Source organism: Pygocentrus nattereri, chromosome 2 (assembly GCF_015220715.1).
Source record: "Pygocentrus nattereri isolate fPygNat1 chromosome 2, fPygNat1.pri, whole genome shotgun sequence".
In the NCBI taxonomy this organism is placed as follows: Eukaryota; Metazoa; Chordata; class Actinopteri; order Characiformes; family Serrasalmidae; genus Pygocentrus; species Pygocentrus nattereri.
Genome location: NC_051212.1, coordinates 8358043 through 8380637, shown reverse-complemented (window position 1 = coordinate 8380637; position 22595 = coordinate 8358043). Strand labels below are relative to the sequence as shown.

The 22595-nt window shown below is 41.6% G+C and overlaps 1 protein-coding gene across 1 annotated transcript in view; it reads right to left on the bottom strand.

Annotated features, from left to right (window-relative positions):
- Nucleotides 1-621: 621 nt before the first annotated feature.
- Nucleotides 622-22595, bottom strand: part of LOC108441957 (phospholipid phosphatase 3-like) — a 31656-nt gene continuing 9682 nt past the window's right edge. The window contains exons 2-6 of the mRNA XM_017721753.2: nucleotides 14227-14384; nucleotides 8229-8509; nucleotides 7569-7626; nucleotides 4723-4899; nucleotides 622-2570 (exon numbers count right to left, since the gene is read on the bottom strand). Of these exons, the coding sequence (XP_017577242.1) occupies nucleotides 2451-2570; nucleotides 4723-4899; nucleotides 7569-7626; nucleotides 8229-8509; nucleotides 14227-14384 (794 nt within the window). The 3' untranslated portion in view covers nucleotides 622-2450. The remainder of the gene's footprint in view (nucleotides 2571-4722; nucleotides 4900-7568; nucleotides 7627-8228; nucleotides 8510-14226; nucleotides 14385-22595) is intronic.

Here is a 22595-nt window from a genome sequence, read left to right as displayed (position 1 = left end):
AGCTCTAGAGAACATGGGCCTCCTAACAACCACCTGGAAGAGCTGGTAGACACCAAAACTGTCCTCATCAGATAAACAGCACTTAAAGCTTCCATCTCTGAGAGAGAGGAGAACATCAAGCTGCTTCAGATCTGAAAACATCCACAGGTGTTTCTGTCCATCCTTCCACTGTGAGAAGACCACTCAGCGCTGTGGGTCTGAAAGGATGTGTAGCTGATCAAGAAGAACCTCACTGAGAAAAGGAGACGGACACATCAAACAAAGAAGCTGAGCGATGGACTGACCACCCCAGAGTCCAGACCTCATCATCACTGAATGGGTTTGATTACTTGAGAAAATCAACCAACTTCTAAGACTGAACTTTGGAGGCGTGTCTGCAGGTTCTTTGAGTTTCCGGAAAAGTGGAGGCTGTAATAAAGGTAAAGAGTGACTCACTGACCACTGAGAATGTTATATTGAGTTGTTGGGGCTTCTGTGTCATTTTCTGTTATGCTTTCTTCTTTGTTCCTGACACTAATGAAGGGTGGTCTCTGACTTTGAATAGTCCTGCATGATGCATAAAGAAAGAATCAGTGTTTGCATCCGTTCCCATGCAAAAATAACACACTAAATGGTACAAACTGATGTTGTAATGCATCTTTATTTATCAAGTGGTATCAGAATACAGTTTAAGATCCACAGTCTGTTTTCATTACACAAAAATATACTTAAAAACGAAACATAGGTTCCCAGCCCTGGAATACAAACGTTTCCACTGAGACACATTTATAGTGGTCTCTCATACACTTACAGTTTTATTGTCAGTATCACAGACACACACATACACACACACCCGTCCATCACAGAGACAAACTCACACATTCAGAGCTGATCTAGCTTAAAACACAATTATAGCAGGGACTCATCTTAAACCAGCAGATAGAGGCCCCTCTCCATTCGACTCCCAGCCTGCGTCAGAGAACTTGCAAGCGAATTAAACACTGTTAGGGGAGTATTTTGCTCAAAACACTTGCATTGCTGACAGCACCAAAGCCAGCATGGGCTAGTTACGATGGCGTTTTGGGGTCACTCTTAAAAAAATTTAAAATAGTAGACTTTGAGAATAAAGTCACAATATTTTGAGAATAAAGTCATAATATTTCGATAATAAAGTCATAGAATTAGGATATTAAAGTGGATTTTACCAGGAAAAGCTGCAGTATTGTAACCAAAGGGTTTGCGAAAGGAAGGTAGTTAAAACGAGGGGTGTAGAGTTAAACGTTTGTACCGATTTCACGGCATTAAGAGATGCTCAGTCTCCCTGCCTGTCCTGCACATCAGCACCAGAGTGTTATTAGTATAAGAAACGGCTGAGCAGGAGACCGTTTATCTAGAATAAAGAGCCAGACGGACTCCGAGGAAGCGGTCCGTCTGTTTTGATTTAGGAGAATCAGAGGTGGGGTCGTCTACACGGCTATCAGTGACCACATCTCCCTGCCGTTTGAAGAGGGCATGAAGTTCCACAGACAGTAAGAATGACGATCGAAATGATCGATCCTGAACGAGTGAGAAGAACTCGGCGCGCTTGGCATCTCCGTCCTCGCCAGTACAGCAACCGAGACCCCAACCCATTATGGCAGCCCCCCTACAATTAGCCCACTTTATCCTCCAAATATGTCATGTTCATTCTTGTAACTTTACGACTGCATTATCAAAATATTACAACTTTATTTTTGAAAGATAATGATTTTATTGTAATAATACAACGTCATAGTACTTTAAGTATTATTTTTACTATTAAGTCTATTATTTTTATTTTGACAGTGGCCCTAAAACACCATCGTAGCTAGTTAGCATTATGCTAAAAATATATAAAAAAACTGGCCTCTAAATGCAAATATGCTGTTAGCCACTGTTTGCATTTTGGGTTTGTCCTTTAACACTAACAAATGGGCACCTATTGTAAAATAAAGGGCCTCGTACAATCCTATAAACTTATACCACTAACATTTTAAGTCCTGTAAAATGTGCTATACTCTCAAAATACTCAGAATCTAATTAAAAATCCTTCCTCTGGGCTAGGAATTTGTTGTCTCACTTAAGGAAAGGATACAGACTTACGATATGTGATGATGCCTCCAAGAGCTCGTCTGGTGTCTCAGTTACCAGAAATTGTCCATTTGAGGTGGTGAATCTAAGATTTTAAGTAAGAGACACTGGTTCTCCATCTGGAAGTGGTGGAACTCGTCACTCTCCAGTTACAATGTAAGCAGTGTACTTTCATGCAGGCCTGAAATCAGGCCTGGGTTTGGCACAATAAGCCTTGCATGTGGTTTAGGTCTGTCCAGTTTAAGCTAGTCTGCTGATGGGCAAACCCAACAAGCCTTAGCTAGCCCACTGACGGTTAAAGCTGCCCCAGTCCATGTCAGCTGGACCTTTCAGAGTATACTAGGCTAGTGCTAGCGTTAGCATCACGCTAGAGTGAGGTGGTTGTTCCGTTCTACAGGTGGTAAAAGGTCTTTCTTGATGGGAGTCGATGTGATGGAAGCACCTCTGTCCTTTGACTTGAAGAGGTCTGAGACGTAGAACACCTGAGAAACGAAAATGTGATGTGATGTTAGTTACTGAAGGAATGGAGACAGTAATTAACTAAGGAACAGTGATAAAAACTGGTTAGTGTAGTGGGTAACACCTCTGCCTTCTATGCTGTAGACTGGGGATCAATCCCTGCCTGGGCAAACACCCTACTTTACACCAATAAGAGTCCTTGGGCAAGACTCCCAACACCGCCTTCGCTTACCTCAAAATGTAAGTCACTCTGGATAAGAGCATCAGCCAAATGTCATAAATGTAAGTAATTGCTGCCGTTAACGTCGTCTACCAGATTCAAGCAGGTGAGAATGATTGGAGCTACAGTGTCCCAAGAGAAAGTTGCTGAGAGTTAATGCAACACTAGGGCGATGCCTACTGTGTTGACCGATTGGTCGTCTGCTGCACTGATTATGGAAAGATGCAATATCAAGTGTCAGTGAGAAACACACACACACATTTTCTAAGCCAATTCTCCCTCAGGGTCGCAGGGGGTGCTGGAGCCTATCCCAGCGGTCATCTGGCGGAAGGCAGGATACACCCTGGACAGGTCGCCAGTCCATCGCAGGGCAGACAGACAGACATACACAATCACACTCACACCCAGGGGCAATTTAGCATGTCCTCAATGAGAAACAGTTCAATTGTATTCAATTAGGAGCCTAAAATGGCCTTGCTATCCATGCGTAGTCCCCTTAACTGACGACAGACACGACCCCAGCTCAAATAAACAAACATTCCTTGCTGCTGCCCTCTTCTTCTTCTTCTTCTTCTTCTTCTTCTTCTTCTTCTTCTTCTTCTTCTTCTTCTTTCGGCTGCTCCCTTTAGGGGTCGCCACAGCGGATCATCTGCCTCCATCTTGCCCTATCCACTGCCTCCTCTACTTTCACACCAACCATCTCCATGTCCACCTTCACTACATCCATAAACCTTCTCTGAGGTCTACCTCTTACTCGCTGCTGCCCTCTAAAGGTGTTATATCACAAAGTCAGGATTTTTCATTACAGCATTTGTTTTTCTGAGACCCAAACCATATCTTAATATCTGCTTTCTGCTTTCTTCTATTTATAGGATTTCTCAACCTGACGGATAACACACCCAATTAAACTCTGTTATAATGTAAATGTGATTGTGAAAACTGACAACTGTAAAAATAAATAATGGGTTTAAATCGTTTTCAGGCAATGATGTAATAACTGTGACAGGCCTAATTCCTTCATTCTTTACTGAATATCAGCAGGAATTTATGATGATCTATAATGTTCATATGATACATACAATCATTTCAATAGCGTGTAATGCACTACAGAAAGTATAAGGGGCGAAATGGCTTCTATTGTTTCACTGCCTCCTTAAAAGAACTTGTTGCATAGAGGGAACTTTGATGGTTGGCCTATAATATACAAAGTGATAACTGGCATAACTGTTTGATCAAATAGCTGTAGATGGCTTCATCAGTTACGGAAAAAGCTGAGTTGAGCCTGTAAATATGCATGAGAGGGTGTGACACTGAACACTTTCCATATAGGAGCACTTCTGTTTCTCTGCATACTCTGTTAACCCCGTTTTACCCTATTCTTCAATGGTCAGGAACCCCCAGGACCACCACACACTGTCCACTCACTGTCCACTCTATTAGACACTCCTACCTCGTCAGTCCACCTTGTAGATGTAAAGTCAGAGACGACAGCTCATCTGCTGCTGCACAGTTTGTGTTGGTCATCCTCTAGTCCTTCATCAGTGGTCACAGGACGCTGCCCACAGGACGCTGTTGGCTGGATATATTTGGTTGGTGGACTATTCTCAGTCCAGCAGCAACACTGAGGTGTTTAAAAACTCCAGCAGCACTGCTGTGTCTGATCCACTCAGACCAGCACAACACACACTAACACACCACCACCACGTCAGTGTTACTGCAGTGCTGAGAATGATCCACCACCCAAATAGTACCTGCTCTGTGAGGGTCCATGGGGGTCCTGACCACTGAAGAACAGAGTATCAGAGAAACAGATGGACTACAGTCTGTAACTGTAGAACTACAAAGTGGTCAGTGGAGCTGATAAAATGGACAAAGAGTGCAGATGCAATCAGGTGTAATTAATGAAGCAGCTGGTCGGTGTATATGCACATGAGAGAGTGAGCACATATACTTACTATGCAATAAGCCACCAGGGCTCCCTGTGCGAATCCCGCCAGTACGTCAGTTGGGTGGTGCTTGTGGTCGGAGACGCGTGACAGGCCAGTGTAGAAGGCCATCATGAGGAGAGTAAACTGCACCAGTGGCCTCAGGAGCCGGGCTCCCTCCCAGGTGAACCTCGACTGCAGATAGAACTGCGGGACCACAGATAAGACTACTGTTAATAACAGCTCAGAACGGCTGATTGGTCTGAGAAGGTTTTGTTAACCTAAACTGCACACTGGCTGAGATGGGACACACAGTGTAGTCAGAACAAAGCACAGCTAAAGCGTCACTCTCAGAGCCTGTTTACACCTTGCAATATCAGGTGTTTGGTGTCCAGATTGTATCAGGAGAAACTTTACTCATTTTTGTTAACAAGAATTCTGAACAATTTTTAACATTTCTTAATTTTTAATTTCTAAAAATCCTGATCTAACTAAAGCTGAAGATTCTGAGATTTGTATTTGTGTTACAAACCATCATTTTGAACAAGAAACACCTATGAGTTGTGCATCACCATTACTCCGAATTGGGCTTGGAATGAGCACAGTAAATCCAACAATAGAGGCTTTTCAGGGGTTTTCCTGGCGCAAAATGAAGTGGAAGTGATACCACAGTGATCACTTCCCAGATACCAATGAATTTCTGGCCCACATTTGGCCTTGATATACGGGTGTTGATTTAGCATGAGTCTGGCTGCCTCAACTCAGCCTCAGATCCACCGTAGATGGCCAAACAAATTTACCATATATTTACGTTTCATGGGCCATTTTTGAGCCAAGTCTGGGCCAAATCTTAACCTCACCTCATTTTCACCTTATATGGGCCACATGTCAGGTATGTTGTGGACTAAATCTGGGCCAAATAAATTTACCCTATGCTTCCCTTACATGGGCCATATCGGGGCCAAATCAGGGCCACAGGACTTGTCAGGTGTGTTGAGGACCAGATCAGGGCCAAATTAATTTACTGTATGCTCAAATCAACTATTTTCTACACATTTTTTTTGTAACTGCTACGGCTGCTTCAGTTTTGGCAGCACCTTTCCCAGTCCACCGTGCTGATTACAATACAGCGCCACCACATGGCGTTATGCCACAACCGCAGTTGCAAATGACAGAAATCCACCGATTGCAACAGTGCTACAGTCAAAACAGTGTTTTCCATGAAGACACCCTACAGAGTTTTGTCAAGAGCTAGAGACTATGCAGGAAAACTTTTTATACGGAGTCATGCATCACTACAGCACACAAAAAGCTCCAGTTTTACATACTGATATTGAATAATCTATTGTTATCTCTATTGTCATCTCTATTGTCATCTCTATTGTTATCTCTATTGTTATCTCTATTGTTATCTCTTATACTTTTTATTCTTTTTCCACACTTTTCTGCTATTAATACAGCCCGAACCGCTTAACGTACAGACTCGGTTCAAACTGCTTTTCGAAGGTCTTGGTGCTGTGACTTGTGCTATGTATGTTTGGAGTCGATTGGATTGGTAGTTACTAATAAAATTAAGTTTAAAAATTAAAAACCACCCATAAGAATGAATGGCGGAATGTTCAGAACTTCAGATTCTAACTGACATTGATGACGTCACAGCAGGCCACTCAGTCTCACAGACACAGCTGACCATGCAGGAAATCTGCTTTAAAATCCTTAAACTTTCATCTAGAAACTCCATTTCAGTTTTAAATGGTAGAGAAACTTGTCCTTTCTGAAACCTCAAAATATCTCATTATTTTATCAATTATCTTTAGAGTTATGAGCATTTGTTTGGCATTAGGCACACAAAACTTCCCCATTCACTCCCATGTAAATTTCTCAAAATCAGAATCGGCTTATTTCAGGATTTTCTCTGTGTTTAACTCGTCATAACTCAGACATTTTCTTCTCAAAACACACAACATTACACCAAAATAAAGTCTTATCTCACACCATCTATCCGGTTAAGCGATAGAGTAAACATTTCCCGAGTTATGACTGTTTGTTCAGAGGGTGCAAATCGGACTCAAACAAGGCTTCTCCACTAAGAGCTGCATAATAACAGAGAGACAGTTCATTTGAATGACCCCCCCTCCCCCCTCAAACACACACACACACACACACACACACACACACACACACACACCTAAGGAGGTGTTGTTCACGTACACACACAAACACACACACACACACTTGCAGCTCTTTTCAAGCACTCTTGCAGCTCCTTCAGGAAATGCACATCTAGTTCAATTCAATTCAATTCAACTTTATTGTCATTATACAATACAGGGTAGTACAGTGTAACGAAACACTATCGGGCTACTTTTCCAGTGCAGTAGTAAAAGATGCATAGTAAACAGTGCAAAGACAAAAGACAGTAAAAGACAGACAAAATGTGCAGAGTCAGTAGATACAGGTGTCGAACGTAGACAAGATGTGCACAGGTAAGTGTTATAGGTGTATTGGACGTATAGACAGTTAGTGCACAGTCAGGTATTCGAGTGTATCAGGTATATGGACAGAAATGTGCCGGTGAATTGCAGTCCAGTACAGTAAATGCAGAAGTACTAGTGGTGTAAAGTGATCTGTATATAAAGTGTACAGTGCAGGTAGTTGATTTTACTATTGCCAGCTGGGATGTGCATGCGGCGTAACTCCTCTGGCAGCAGATTTAAATGAGCGGTATTCGTTTGTTGGGCCTGATACTGCTACTGGTTTCACTGGGTTTATGTGATTAATGAATTTATTTGGTATCAGTTCATTAACTCACATGGACTCACTATTTACCAGCTACTGTATACAACGTGAAGATGACTGAGGTTTGAGATACTTACAGCCAAGTAGAGCATAGTGTACATGGAGAAAGAGGCATGGCCTGAGAAGAAGGACTTCCTGTTAAGAAAGAGCAGATTCAAGACCTCATCAGTGATGCCAAACAGTTAGAAAGCAATTTAAAAGCAATTTAAAGGACAAAAATTGGGGTGCACAACACAAACATTAACCCTAAACAGTATAAAAGCTTAGCTACGACAGTCAAAATCTGAAGGACTGGTCAGTTTTCTGGCCAGGGAAGCCTTGCTTCTGGAGTGGACACCACGGTGCCTCTTCGGGACAGTGTCAGATCTTAGCGTGGCTTAGCATAATGAATGGAGACTGCAGATAATCCTAACAGGTGCACCGATGCACATCCATCAGTTTCCTCATCGGCATTAGCCTACATAATACAGCTGCCATCAGCTTATGAAGCCCATTCTAATATCCTTACGTAACCAAACCTGCAGTTTGGCTGGAGACGGCTACAAAACACATGGGCTTCAGTGGTTTGATTAGACCAGCTCATTCGGTTTCCTTGACCAACTGGTGTGGAAACTCGTAAACGTACACATGAACCAGTCAAACCGTGAGGTTTCAGTTCAGAAGAAGCCTCGAGTTGCACGTGGTATCAGCTCTAAAACATGTTCCCCACACACACCCTGCTTAGCCTCACGTCATACCTGGCTTCCTGAACCCTGCCGTCGTCTCCTGTGCACATGTAGTCGGTGATGTAACCAAGGGAACAGTTGATCATGGAGAAGTCGGGCCTGCACACGTCCAGGAAGTGAGGCCTCAAGCGGCCCACGGACACTTTGGCGATGTCCGTGAAGGACTGGCTGACCGCGCAGCCGAAGATGAACACCCCCACCTGCTTGTAGAGGGCTGACAGGTAGGGGTTCCTCACAAATGCATTGGAGCCCTCGTGGAGGTAATGGATCCTGTAGCTCTCGCCTATGGTGATCTGGGTAAGAGGGTGAGAAGACAAGGAGAAGATGAGCGAAAGGCAGTTAAGACCAAGATTATTTCTGACTTCTTGGTCATTTTGACCAAAATATGCTTTATTAAACCAATTATGGAGAAAAACAAACAAAAAAAATCAGTTACACTTCACGACCAGATTATGAGAGTCAGCACTAAAAGTCATGCTAGCTGAGCCCTAGAAGCTTTTCTCCATTGATGGTTCAATCAGGTCTGATTTTCATTAGATTTCTTCACGTATACCCAGAATCTTGGGTTGAGCGAACAAACCCAATGAGTACATGGAAATGCAGTTCTGCAAGTCTGAGAGACGTGTTAGCATTAGGGTTTGGTCATGGACCAAGAAGACATGGACCAGCTCATTTATACTCTATAGTTTAAACCAGGGGTGTCAAACTCAACCACTAAAATCTCCATATTAAAAAAATCTCAACAAGTACAAACATGTGGACCGGCTATGTTTTTATGTTATCTTTACTTTTATGTTATTTTTATGTTATTTTACTTATTTTTACTTACTTTATTTACTTTACTAACATTTTGCCACGAACCCAACTCGCCATTGTGTGTTCTAAATATTCCAAAACTACAACAGCAAAAAAATTGGTGCCAAATACTTGAACGATTCAAAAATAATTTTAGACAAAAACGAATTGTTTTATATTATCCTCTTATCCTTGCAGGTATATTTACATGCCCAAATCGCGAGGCAAATTATTCACTAACTTCAAACTTTTTTTTTTATAAAAGTTTCCCTCAAATGAACAGAAAATGTGTTTTATAATCATACACATGTTGCTGAAAGCAAAAAATCTTGGATGCTCTTTGTATTATTTTATAAAAATCATTTTTCCGGACTTCATCACTGAAGACATGCCATCTCAGATCCAGCTTATAGCTCAGATTTGTGGAAAATGGGTCGACTTTCAGTAGAAGAAAAACTGAGTTCAGCTTCTTTTATTATAAAGCTGTAAAATTACATGTATTTGACGGGAAAGAAGACGGTTACAGCCTCCTACGACACGCATCCTTAGGACGGCGCTTATGAAATACGGAGGTTATGAAGTAAAAAGGTTAAACAAGGGGCCACATTAGCTTCAGATAACTGTTAAACCTCTTTAAACGACCCCAGTATACAGTTGCTTTTTTTAAAGCTGTCCATTTGCTTGAACTGTTCAGCGCCACAGATCATTGTTGGGGAGCACACATTGCACTGCAGTGCATGCTGGGAACTGTAGTGCACTTCATGGTCTATTGGGCTAAAATTGATTGAAATTCAAATCATTTTCCAGGCTGAACAGGACTGTGCCCGGGCCTGACTTGGCCCGCAGGCCTTGTGTTTGACAGTTTAAGCCAAGTACACAAAAAGACAGGAAAACAACGTCTAGTTGAGTGAATTTACAACAGCACTCCAAACAAGGCCAGCAGTCAAACAGGCACACCTCGAAATCCCACAGCGCTGGCATGCATGCCAACATCTCCCTCTGCTTGTATTCTGCCGTCCCCACTTCATCGTTAAACATGCGCCACCCCAGCAAATAATTCTCTCTCCCATCTGGATGTCACTGGTGGAATTTCAGCCAGCTCAAAGCACTCCGGAGCAACACTGAGCAGCGTTAATTCAACGCATGTGTTCAACCCCAGCCCCCCATCCTCCACCCTTCCTTACACTCCCCACGGAGAAATGTGCGTGTGAAGGAGACTTGGGGGGAACTGAGGGGCTCATAGCTGGTTCCAATAAAGAGAAGTGCTGAGCTGGCTGTCCTGTCTTATGCTGGCAGCCTGGTGTTTGGTGTTTGGTTTGCCGTCTGAAGTCTGGAGCATCTCTGGGCACTGATGGCTCAGACGGCCAGTTCCATTCTGTTGAGAGGTTTAGGGGGGGTCCCAAATCAGAGGAAGCAGAACTTCTCAGTAAGCTAATCCAAAAGTGAGGACTGTTCTTCAGGAACGTTCCAGACAACTTTGTTCACTGGGCAGGCTTGACTTCTGACTTAGCTGAGTAACTCCTACACTGTAGAAAAACACTAAGAACACCAAATCTGAAGCACTGGTTAATATGGGTTTTCAATTCTCAGCCATCTGAGTAACCAACCACAGTTAACTCGCCATCCTCCAGCATAACCTCCAACCCCCCCATCTGTTTAAGGAAATGAAAACGTCTCCTTTGGAAAACCAGCTCTCCAGGAAAGAGTCCCAGACGACGTGGCCTGTTTTGTCTCTGCACGGATTGCGCTATCCATCTACCTCGACTGTGAAACGGAGCCAAAAGGAGACGTTTACATTAAGGGTTAACTTCTGCAAGGCTACTTTTCAACATGCTGCTTGATCAACTGCAGCCTTTTTGATGAGTAACAGCCCAACAAACCTGTAAAGTCGGTTTATTTCAGCTGGACTGACTCTTTTAAAAGCATTAATTCATCGTTTGGTGAAGTGAGAAAATTCTCCTTATGTGGCATTCAAGCTTAACTGCAGTCAAAACACTCGGAAAAGCGTGTAAATCTGCACAAACGGTAATTAAGGATTTCCTGCTGTCTGTCAACGCTGTGTGGCTCGATGCAAACGGGTTCACACCAGAAGTCGTTAGCAAAGACTGAATAAGAGAACAGAACATGAGTACAAACTGTGGCCTGTTCCGTCACCTCTCTCGGGACTCCTTTGACCGTAACGGTGTCCACTTAGATTTCTTTCTTTTGGGTTTCAAATAACCCGTTCATCACAGAGAGCTTTTTAATAAAATATTTCACACTCAGAGGTGGACGAAGTGCACAGCCCATGTACTGGAGTTAAAGTAGAGACCCCCAAGGTAAATATTCCTCCAGTAAAAGTAGAACTTCCTCCCTTTAGACCTCCACTTGAGTAAAAGTACTAAAGTATTTCCCTTCAAATGTACTTAAGTATAAAGTAAAAGTACTAAAAGATCCTGTTATCATTTTTATAACCAGACTGGCTTCATGAACTCATTTCAGGTGAAAGTCCTCCAGCGTCTCTCTTGGTAAACCAGTCTTTTAATAGAACGTCATTAATTAGTGACGCTGACGTCTATTAAAATGATCAGAAGCACAAAACACTGAAGGTAAACAGTTTCCATCAGGGAGAACCGAGTGGCTCTGAAATCACTTTTTACACACAAGCAAAGTTTCAGTTTCAGATTTATTTACAACTTAGTTCCAAGTTTAAGTTGAATAAAAACTGGCTTTAAACTCAGGATCACAGATGAGCTCCTTTACTATGTTGATCTGTAGGCGTCTGTTCATAAACATAAACCAGCCCAAACTCATTTACTATAAAATGAAATGGTGTTTGTAGAAATTCAGAAAAAAGCCGCGTCAGTCTCGACTGCATATGTGGACATATTTCTATATTGAGCTCTATTTACACAAAGTTAGGTTAGTTCATCATTTATGTTGAACAGACTCTCCCAAAGTTTTACGCTGCTGCGCTGACGTTGAACCGCGTGCTGCACTGGGTCGGTATGACCAACAGGTCAAAACCAGCTCTAAACAAAGTGACCGCTGGGCCCTGATTGGTGCTCTGGCTTTGCGCTTCTTTCGTTTTTACATGTTACGTTTTTATACACACAGAAACCAAAAGGAACGACAGATTTCTCAAAATGTAGGAGGAAAAAGTCGGATATTAGACTCTGAAATGTAGTGGAGTGAAAGGAAAAAGAAGAAAAAATACTAAAGTACAGAAACTAATTACATGTACTCAGTTACTGTCCACCACTGTTCACACTACACAAGCAAATTGTATAAGGCTGATCCCTAAATGTGCAGGACCTGAGCGGACATTCATAAAAATACAATATTTGAGAGGAAAAAAACAACAAAAGCAGGAATTCCGTTCCGATCCGATTCTTGAACTGCATCGCTCATCATCACCATTTTTTTTTTTTAATGGTCTCAGGTAACAGAAAGACAAATAATCTGCTCTGACTGTCGGCCCTGAGGAAGGACTTTCACCCCATTCTCAAAAACTGTGAAGTGTGAAAACCTGGGACTAAATTCAGCCAGAAATTAGACCCTAGATTAACACTAACCCTCATTAATACTGGAAAAGTCTAGCATAGTCTAATACAACGTTCATCAGTATTAATGACTTCACATCGATGTTCCCTGCCTGTCAAAAGTTTGGGGACACCGTTTACAATACAGTAAGAGGTGAGCGTGAAGAACCTTTTTAAAGTTTAAGGAACCTGCACATTAGGCTGTCGGAGGAACCTTTAAACTGATAAGGAACGTTTGTCTTGGGTGAAGGTTCTTTGTAAACAGTTCTTCATAGTTTGTCATTTGCATGCATGGTTTTGAGGTCTTTCTTAGTTTTTGGGTATTTTCAGCTCAGAAGCTATATATATATATATATATATATATATATATATATATATATATATATATATATATGTATATAGCGCTCAGAAGAAGGCGGAGGTTCACTGGTGGTTCTGGATGGTGAATAAAATGTCTATATCTGCGTTGTAGCCATGGTGACGTCTGGTTCCTATCACCACCACTGTAAAGACATCTGAGTCTCTACAATCAACCATTTCGCACCAAACCCCTCTGAATGACTCGGTTTACATCTCAACCACTGGGTTATGTCAAAATTTTGACAAATCAGTGGAATTTCCTTTTAAGTATCACCCCACTTTTTACAATTTCATTTAGACCCCTGTTTTAGTATTTGTTAAAAACGCCTGTCTTAGTATTTGTTAAAATGATTGTTTTTTTATTGACACATCCAAACAAACGATCTGAAACTGATGAAAATGAAACTGATCACAGCTATTTTAATTTGCCGTCTTATTCACACCACTGAAGAAGGAAAGCTTTCAATGTCTGTTAAAACGCTTTTTACGTTACTTTTTACATTTACTTCCTTAAATATGTTTAAATGTAGGTATTTTATACTTTAACGGAAGTGTATTTTTCACTCCATGCGTCACTTGCGTAGTTTCTCTGGACTTTTACCAAACCTTTTTTCACAGTCATACTGTTCATTTGAGTGCAGGATAGAATTTAAAGTTTTATCTTATTTTTTACTTTTAGTATTATATATATTGTCTATAGTAACAAGTAACAAACTGTAAAAAAAAGCTTGTTAAGTACTTAATTACTTGCTTGTTGATTCTCTTGTTACTTCTTTTCTTTTTCTTGAGTGCCTTGCTCTCCATTTGTTGCTGTAACACTGAGAATTTCCCTGCTGTGGGACTAATAAAGGATTATCTTATCTTTTAGGTTTTTTCAGAGGAAAACAACACGTGTAAATACTAGTGAGAGAGCTACTGTGAGAATAAAGAAAAAGCCCACCCTTTTGATCTTCTTGTTGTGACGTCAGCACTCAAGCCTTTCAGTGGTTTAAACCACATTTGGGCCAAAAGAGTTTCAACATGTGCTTTTAACGGTTTGGAAAGGAAAGTTGTCAAAACCTGCTCTTCGCACCAATGAAGATGCTGTGAAGACGCTTTGATGAACATGAAGCTGAGTGTTGAAGCTGAGTGTTGAAGACACACCTGAAGAGTTCGCACAGAGCTGCTTTGTGCCAATTACACATTTGCATGCAATTTTTCTTCCTTAAGTGTAAAGGAACAGGAGCAGTAGTGCAGTGGCAAGGGAAAACTACCTAAGAGCAGGAGGAAGAAACCTAGAGAGGAACCAAGACTCGGATAGCAAACAGCAAGGAAAAGACAGAAGGTGAACTTACAGAGAGCACCACGATGAGCGTACCCGCGGCCGATAAAACCCCATCACTGATAGTCTCTCGGTTTTTGGCGGGGTACTTTATGGACTCGTCACTGCAGTAGAAGCCGCGGCGATAAGGCCGGACAGCGCTGGACTCGATGATCAGGAACGGCAGACCAGCTGCAAAAGAGAAACGATGGAAAAAAAGGTTTAGGCATAAGCTCTTCTAGAGGAATCTGGATGTGTGTGCACGGAATCAGGCTCAAACATCATCACACCAGTTCAGTCACAGAGCTGACTGACCACAGAGTCCTGAGTCTGCAAGTTTAGAACAGTGCCTATATCACCGATCAGGCACAACATTATGACCGTCTTCTTGTTTCTACACTCGTCCATTTTATCAGTTTTCAAACACTGTGTCCACTCACTGTCCACTCTATTAGACACTCCTACCTCGTCGGTCCACCTTGTAGATGTAAAGTCAGAGACGACAGCTCATCTGCTGCTGCACAGTTTGTGCTGGTCATCCTCTAGTCCTTCATCAGTGGTCACAGGACGCTGTGGGCTGGACATTTTTGGTTGGTGGACTATTCTCAGTCCAGCAGCGACACTGAGGTGTTTAAAACTCCAGCAGCACTGCTGCATCTGATCCACTCAGACCAGCACAACACACACTAACACACCACCACCACGTCAGTGTTACTGCAGTGCTGAGAATGATCCACCACCCAAATAGTACCTGCTCTGTGAGGGTCTATGGGAGTCCTGGCCACTGAAGAACAGGGTAACAGAGTATCAGAGAAACAGATGGACTACAGTCTGTAACTGTAGAACTACAAAGTACAGCTATACAGTAAGTGGAGCTGATAAGATGGACAATGAGGGTAGAAACAAAGACCAAACATGGCCATAATGTTACGCCTGATCGGTGTATGTGCACATCACCTTCCGTTTCCAGTGACAAAGTTCTTGCAATCCCCAACACCACCCTATCTCCTCCATGTTCCTCAGTTCTACGACAGTCCTAGCTCACTTACACAAGGGGGTCTGGCCTTCCAGTGACGAGCAGAAGCTGCCCAAACCTCCAGCCCAAGTTGTCAGAGCTCTCTCAGATTCATCAGTCAGTCTTTCTTCACTACCACCACATGTCCAAGGCATGGTTCAAACTTGCAAATGCAAGTTAAGACTGTACTGTGCACAATGGACACCATATGTCAACAATGTCCAGAAATGCTGCCGACTTCAGCATGTGCCAGCTGTTTTTAATAGGAGACAGATGGGTCAGTTTGGCACCAGCACCCTCAGATTCAAAGCCATGTTGCTGTAGTGAGCAGAACATTTCTTGACGTATTTCTGGACGTCCCTGAAATGGATGGCATCCAAAAGGCAGCATATGCTGCAACATATGTGGATAAATCTTTGAGTGTTTTCATAAAGCATATCTATGTCATGGAAGTCGTGGGCTGGAGTTTAGGGAACTGGCCCTGTGACTGGAAGGTTGCCGGTTTGATCCCCCAGCACCAACAGCACATGACTGAGGTGTCCTTGAGCAAGACACCTGCTCCCCAGGCGCTGTGGATAGGGCTGCCCACCGCTCTGGGCAAGTGTGCTCACTGGCCCCTAGTGTGTGTGTATGTGGTGTTTCACTTCACGGGTGGGTTAAATGCGGAGGTGGAATTTCCCCGATGGTGGGATTAAAAAAGTATTGGTTAACTTATAACTGACTCAGGTTGAGTAGAAGACCTCCAACACAGTCATTCTGACAGCTTGCAGTATTACCACAGGAATTGAAGGGGGTGATATGGGTTTTATTATTTCCTTGAATTATACTTGTTTAACAAAATCCTGGAGAGTGAGAGGATGCCTGATGAGTGGAGAAGCAGTGTACTGGTCCCTATTTTTAAGAACAAGGGTGATGTGCAGAGCTGCAGTAACTACAGAGGTATAAAGTTGATGAGCCACACCATGAAGGTATGGGAAAGAGTTGTTGAAGCAAGGCTAAAGCGAGAGGTCCAGATCAGTGAGCAGCAGTTTGGTTTCATGCCCAGAAAGCGTACCACAGATGCAATTTTTGCGTTGAGAGGGTTGGTAGAGAAGTACAGAGAAGGTCAGAAGGAGCTACATTGTGTCTTTGTGGATCTAGAGAAGGCATATGGATAGGGTGCCAAGAGAGGAACTGTGGTACTGTATGAGGAAGTCAGGTGTAGCTGAAAAGTATGTTAGGGTGGTGCAGGACATGTATGAGGATAGTGAGACAGTGGTGAGGTGTGCAGTTGGAGTGACAAATGGTTTCAAGGTGAAGGTAGGGCTACATCAGGGATCAGCTTTGAGCCCCTTCTTGTTTGCAATGGTGATGGACAGGTTGACAGATGAGGTCAAGCAGGAGGCTCCATGGACCATGATGTTTGCAGATGACATTGTAATCTGTGGTGAGAGTAGAGAGCAGGAGGAAGAGAATCTGGAGAGGTGGAGGTTTGCACTGGAGAGGAGAGGAATGTCAGTAGAGACAAGACAGAATACATGTGTGTGAATGAGAGGGAGGCAGGTGGAAAGGTGAAGATGCAAGGAGTAGAGGTCGTAAAGGTGGATAACTTAAAATATCTTGGGCCAACCATCCAGAGCAATGGACAGTGTAGAAAAGAGGTGAAGAAGAGGGTGCAGGCAGGGTGGAGTGGGTGGAGATGGGTGTCAGGGCTGATGTGTGACAGAAGGATAGCAGCAAGAGTGAAAGGGAAGGTTTACAAGACAGCAGTGCGTCCTGCTATGATGTCTGGTTTGGAGACTGTGGCTCTGTCTAAAAGACAGGAGGCTGAGCTGGAGGTGGCGGAGATGCTGAGATTTTCGTTGGGAGTGACAAGGCTGGACAAGATTAGAAATGAGCAGATCAGAGGGACAGTGAAGGTGGAGCAGTTTGGAGATAAAGCCAGAGAGGCCAGGTTGAGATGGTTTGGACATGTGTTGAGGAGGAATAGTGGATATATTGGGCAAAGAATGCTGGAGATGGAGCTGCCGGGTAGAAGGAGAAGAGGTAGACCTCAGAGAAGGTTTATGGATGTAGTGAAGGTGGACATGGAGATGGTTGGTGTGAAAGTAGAGGAGGCAGTGGATAGGGCAAGATGGAGGCAGATGATCCACTGTGGCGACCCCTAAAGGGAGCAGCCGAAAGAAGAAGAAGAATTCATTGAATTATACAAGAAACTGCAGACAAAACTTGAAATGATGGTTCTGTAAGATGTGCCTGAAACCAGGTTCAAAACATTGGAGCACACGGGTGCAATGTGGACACAGTTAAGCAGATTAGATGGAGGGATCAGTTTGTTTATAGCATAGCACACACACACACACACACACACACACACACACACACACACACACACACACACACACACACATACACCAGATGCTTTCATGTGCTTCTGTATTAGGAATGTGCTTTCCAACTGATTTCAAGTATCCAAATATTGTAAGAGGTAATGAACAGATAACGGTTTGACCAGAGAGACGAAAAAAAAAATCAACAACAAAAAGTGGAAAAAAAATGGACTTGTGCCAAAATTAGCATAGAGTTTAAAGCTTAATTTTCACATGGTAGCATTCATTTATTCATTCATTCTTTCATTCATTCATCATCATCATTAACGGCTTAGTCCCAATAGGGTTGGGAGAGCAGGGAATCCCAGACAACCCTGCCCCCTGCAACTTCTTCCAGCTCATTCTCGGGGACCCCCAGCCACTCCCAGGCCAACTTGGAGATGACCCCGGGGTCTCATCCCAGTAGGCCCAGTACATCATAAAGGACTAGGCATGCCCTGAACTGTTTTTGTTCGAATACAGTTCAAAGTAGATTTATAAAGCACTCCTTTCTGTTTTGATTTACATTTGACTGTTCAAACTTTTTTTGGTTTGCATTTACTAAAAAAATATTTGGGTGTGTATTGGCTTCTAGTGTTATCCTCACAGCTCTGGCACTAAACCGAAAAACCAAAAATCTGGACACCAGACACATCTTGGCTAGTTGACCGCCTACATCTGGGGGAAGTGGAAAACTGATGCTTTGCTGAGCCATTCCTTTAACCTCAGTAGGCAAAGATCAGATCAATTTCCTTTTTTTCTAATTACAACTGCAGCGTTCTTAAATGGAAAACATATTTCCTCATGGGTAGCAGCCAAAAGTACCAACAAAGTGTTAATCAACAACATGTGGTTCTCTCAAAGATCTTTAGATAACTGACCATGTGTCTCGATTCCTTTAAATAAACTCTTGGATCGAAATAAACAACATGGGATTACCGTAAACTCCGCACTTTCTCCTTTCTACAAATCACACGTACAGATCTACCATTTAACAGTCAATCTAAACCCAAAAAAACCCAGTATTCCCTCCAAAGCAAAGCCATTCCAAGAATCAACTGGAAAGCTTTCAGAAGTGAGGAGATCTTCCAGGCCACAGATAATTGGAGCGCTGGAATATGTGAGGCTTTTCCGCTCTGAGTACTCATATAAACATAACACGAGTGATATAGCTCTGTTTCATGCTCTCTTATCGTCCCACTGTCTTGTTTATCTGCTTCTTTACTTCATGTGACCAAACACAGTAAATTGTGGCAGTAAATGTTTCCAGGGGTATAAATAGCTTCCGAGCATTGACTGCAGGATCCCTTTGTAGAGAGAACAGAAACATACTCGACCGTCCTGACTGGACATTAAGAGCAGATCTTAAATAAACAGTCCTCAAGCTCTAAACACTGACCAGGCATGGATACATCTGATTAAATTCCAGAGTAGATAACTGAAAAAAAAGAGGAAAAACAGGACACGTGGGCCTGTTTTCTCTCTTTAGACAAAAAAGCAACTTTGAAGTCGGGGATGTTCACTGTGATGAATTCAGCAAGCGATCTGCTTTGCCAAAGAAATTGAAAAGTAAACACATAAATAAAAAACAAAATCCAAGAAGGATCCTATCGCAATAAAGAACCCAGTAGAAACTCAAATGGCCAAACAGCTTCGAAGTTTGTTTTCCCTTCAAGTACAGTGGAATTCATTTTCTGTGCCAAAGCACAGCAGGGCTATTCTTATGTAGTGTTTTCCATAAAATTATTCCTGAAAAATCTTTGATTTAATTCACACAACCAAGAAAAATTTCTAAACCGTGCTCCAAAAAGTCTTTTAGTTATCATTTTTCAAACAATTTGCCCACATTTGGATTTATGTTGCATCTTAAATGCAGAGATGAACTGTTTAGAGGACTTTTACAATGGACTGAAATTTGCTGAATATTTTAATGACACTCTGAATAATATAATAAATTTTACAATGTACAATTAATGTATTGGTATATTTTTCATGTATATGTTTCATGGAATAGCGAGCAGCTAAACCCAATATTTAAGAGGTAATTTAGCACCTTTTGTTCAAACTTTAAAAATCATAACTAAAAAACTATTTTTAAATAACTATTTAAAACTTTGAATTAAAAAACATGTTCTTGCTAGAATTTTAATGGACATGACCTGGCAGGCCTTGGCTGAGTTAGTATGTGCCATAAGCAACTGGTTAAATATAATTAAAACCAATATTCTGATGAAGTCGGTCACACTTAGAACCAGTTTTGAAGTAAAACTTTTACAGCATTTTTTAAATTCGGATTTATAGTGCACATTTAGATTTATACTGCCTTTAAATTCAGAGATTAACTGTTTAGTGAATGCTAACAATTCTGAAATTTGTTAGTTTGAAAGTTTTTCATAATTTCACGTTAGTACATTTACAATTTAAAATTATTTTTATATATTTCTTCTTATTATTATTATTATATATTTGTACATATGTTTCATGTATATGTTTCATGAAAAAGCAAGCAATTAAACCCAATATTCAAGAGATAATTTAGCACCTTTTGTTCAAACTTTAGAAAAAAAAAATCATAACTAAAAACTATTTAAAATTTTGCATGATTGCCGAAATTAAAAACACTTTCTTACTGTAATTTTAATGGATGTGACCTGGCAGGCCCCGACATAGTTAGTTATGAGCCATAAACAATTCTGATTAAATATTTAACACTTAAAACCAATTTTAAAGAATAGCTTTTACAGCATCAGGACGAAGCTGAACAGACCAAAGCAGCACCCTCGTGCAACAGCCAGCTGTGCTCGTGTCAGGTTACCAGCCGGCATTTGTGGTCAGCGGCTGATGGGTTTACCAGCATGCTGGATTCGTGCCAGAAACATGCCATCATCTCAGCACTAGGGTACACCACACAAACCAGCCTGGCTCTAGAAAATAGTGATGTTTTACATGTTAGATCTCTTCTGCAAACATCTTCTTCTAATTATAATTACAGCCACTTCTACTCCCCTGCTTTACAGCGTCACCTGCCATTAAATGGGAACAACTTCAAACGTATCATTTAAAAACTTTAAAACTTATTAATGCAATATAAAAAGTTAAGATGTATGATGTTCAGAGTGGTTTGGTGTGAAATGCTCTGCTCTAGAGAAATTCAGTGAGTCAGAATTTTTCATAGTGGTGGTGACAGGAACCAGATGTCTGAAGAATTCAGTGAGTCTAAAAGCTGGCTACTTCCAGAGACACTGCTTTATAATAGTTTTGAGAAGAATTTGGCCTAAAGATATATTTTTTAAATCTATTCATGGTGGAGGGATACATGTAGGGTGCTGTGAGGCAAAATAGTCCCCAGAGAAAACTCAATTTTTCAAAATTCTGAACTATTTTACCACCAGAAGACACTCACTTGTGGTTCTGGATAGTAAATAAAATGTCTATATATGTTATAGACAATGTGACCCCTGGTTCCTATCACCACCACTCTGAAGGCATCAGAGTCTGTACGGTTCTCGACAATCATTCAACCAAACCACTCAGGATGACTTTACATGTACATTTACGGCATTTTGCTGACGCTCTTATCCAGAGTGACTTACAATTTGATCAGTTTTACACAGGTAGGCCAAGGTAGTGTTAGGAGTCTTGCCCAAGGACTCTTATTGGTATAGTTTAGAGTGCTTTTTTCCTGGTGGGGGATTGAACCCCAGTCTACAGTGTAGAAGGCAGAAGTGTTAACCACTACACTAACCAACCACACTTCAAGCAAATGAAATCATTTACATGGAAAATGTACAATTTTAATTCTTAATCATGCTTATTGACCTGGACCTTCCTCTCACAAATAAAAGTGCCACAAAGTGTACGTTGTGCAATGTCTTAGATTGATTAAAACTGTACGGTTCATTAAAGAAACCACTTGAAAATTAGATATGCAAGTAAGAGGAACCTTTTTCAAGTTTAAATAACCTCTTCTAGGAAGAACCTTTAAAATATTAAAGAACCTTTTTTTTTAGCATGTGAAGGTTCTTCACTCACAAATCTCTTTCTCACATGTGTTTCTTTAGGATAGCAAAAAGGTGATCTTTGTTGATGTCATGCAAAGAACCATTTTAGCACCTGTTTTGTTTTGGGGTTTTTTTAAGATTGCAGTGTCCAATAATGACTAGCCACAATAGCACCGTGGTCAAGTATTCGTTTAAATGGTAAACAACCCTGCTCTAGTAGTCCTTTCACTGTCTGTGCTACTCCAGAACTGACCAACAGAAAACTCTGAAATGGAACCTTTTATTATCAGTTTCTACTCATACATATAGTTTCAAAACTTCCTCCATCAGAAAATGTAGTGCAAAATTGTGGCTGTTTTTTTTTTTTATACGTTTATTAATTTGCACTAGAAATGCCACCAATCTGGTACCCAGTGCCAGCATCAGACCAAAAACAGCAGAAAATACTGGATGGGATATTGCTCAGAAAAAACAACGAGTGTAACAAATCTATCGTGAAAAAGGCAAGCCAGCCTACTTTAAAGTGCTTCAATTAAAAATTTTACAGCTTATTTTTTTATTGAAGGACATCAAGTTGATTCCGACTCCAGGTGACCACATGAACAGTGTTTCTCCAGAATGTCCTTTCTTCTGTTTGATTTTTGAGACTTTAAAATGGATTGCCCTGCGATGGACTGGTGACCCGTCCAGGGCGTATCCTGCCTTCCGCCCGATGACTGCTGAGATAGGCTCCAGCACCCCCCCGCGACCCTGACGGAGAAGCGGCTTAGAAAATGGATGGATGGATGGACTTTAAAATGGCTTTTTCACGACATTTTAAAATTTCATTTTTAAAGAAGACAAACTCTACTGGTGTTGGTATCAGCCAAAACTCAAGATTACAACATTGGTATCAGAAATGGAAAAAGTGTTGCGCTCTTTTTAATTTGGATTTGTTGATGTTCGTTTGCATGCTTCAACAACAACACTAAGGACTGGTGAACCATAAACAGCTTTGCATGCGCTTCATACTTGATAAATCCAGCTCACAGTTCTCTTT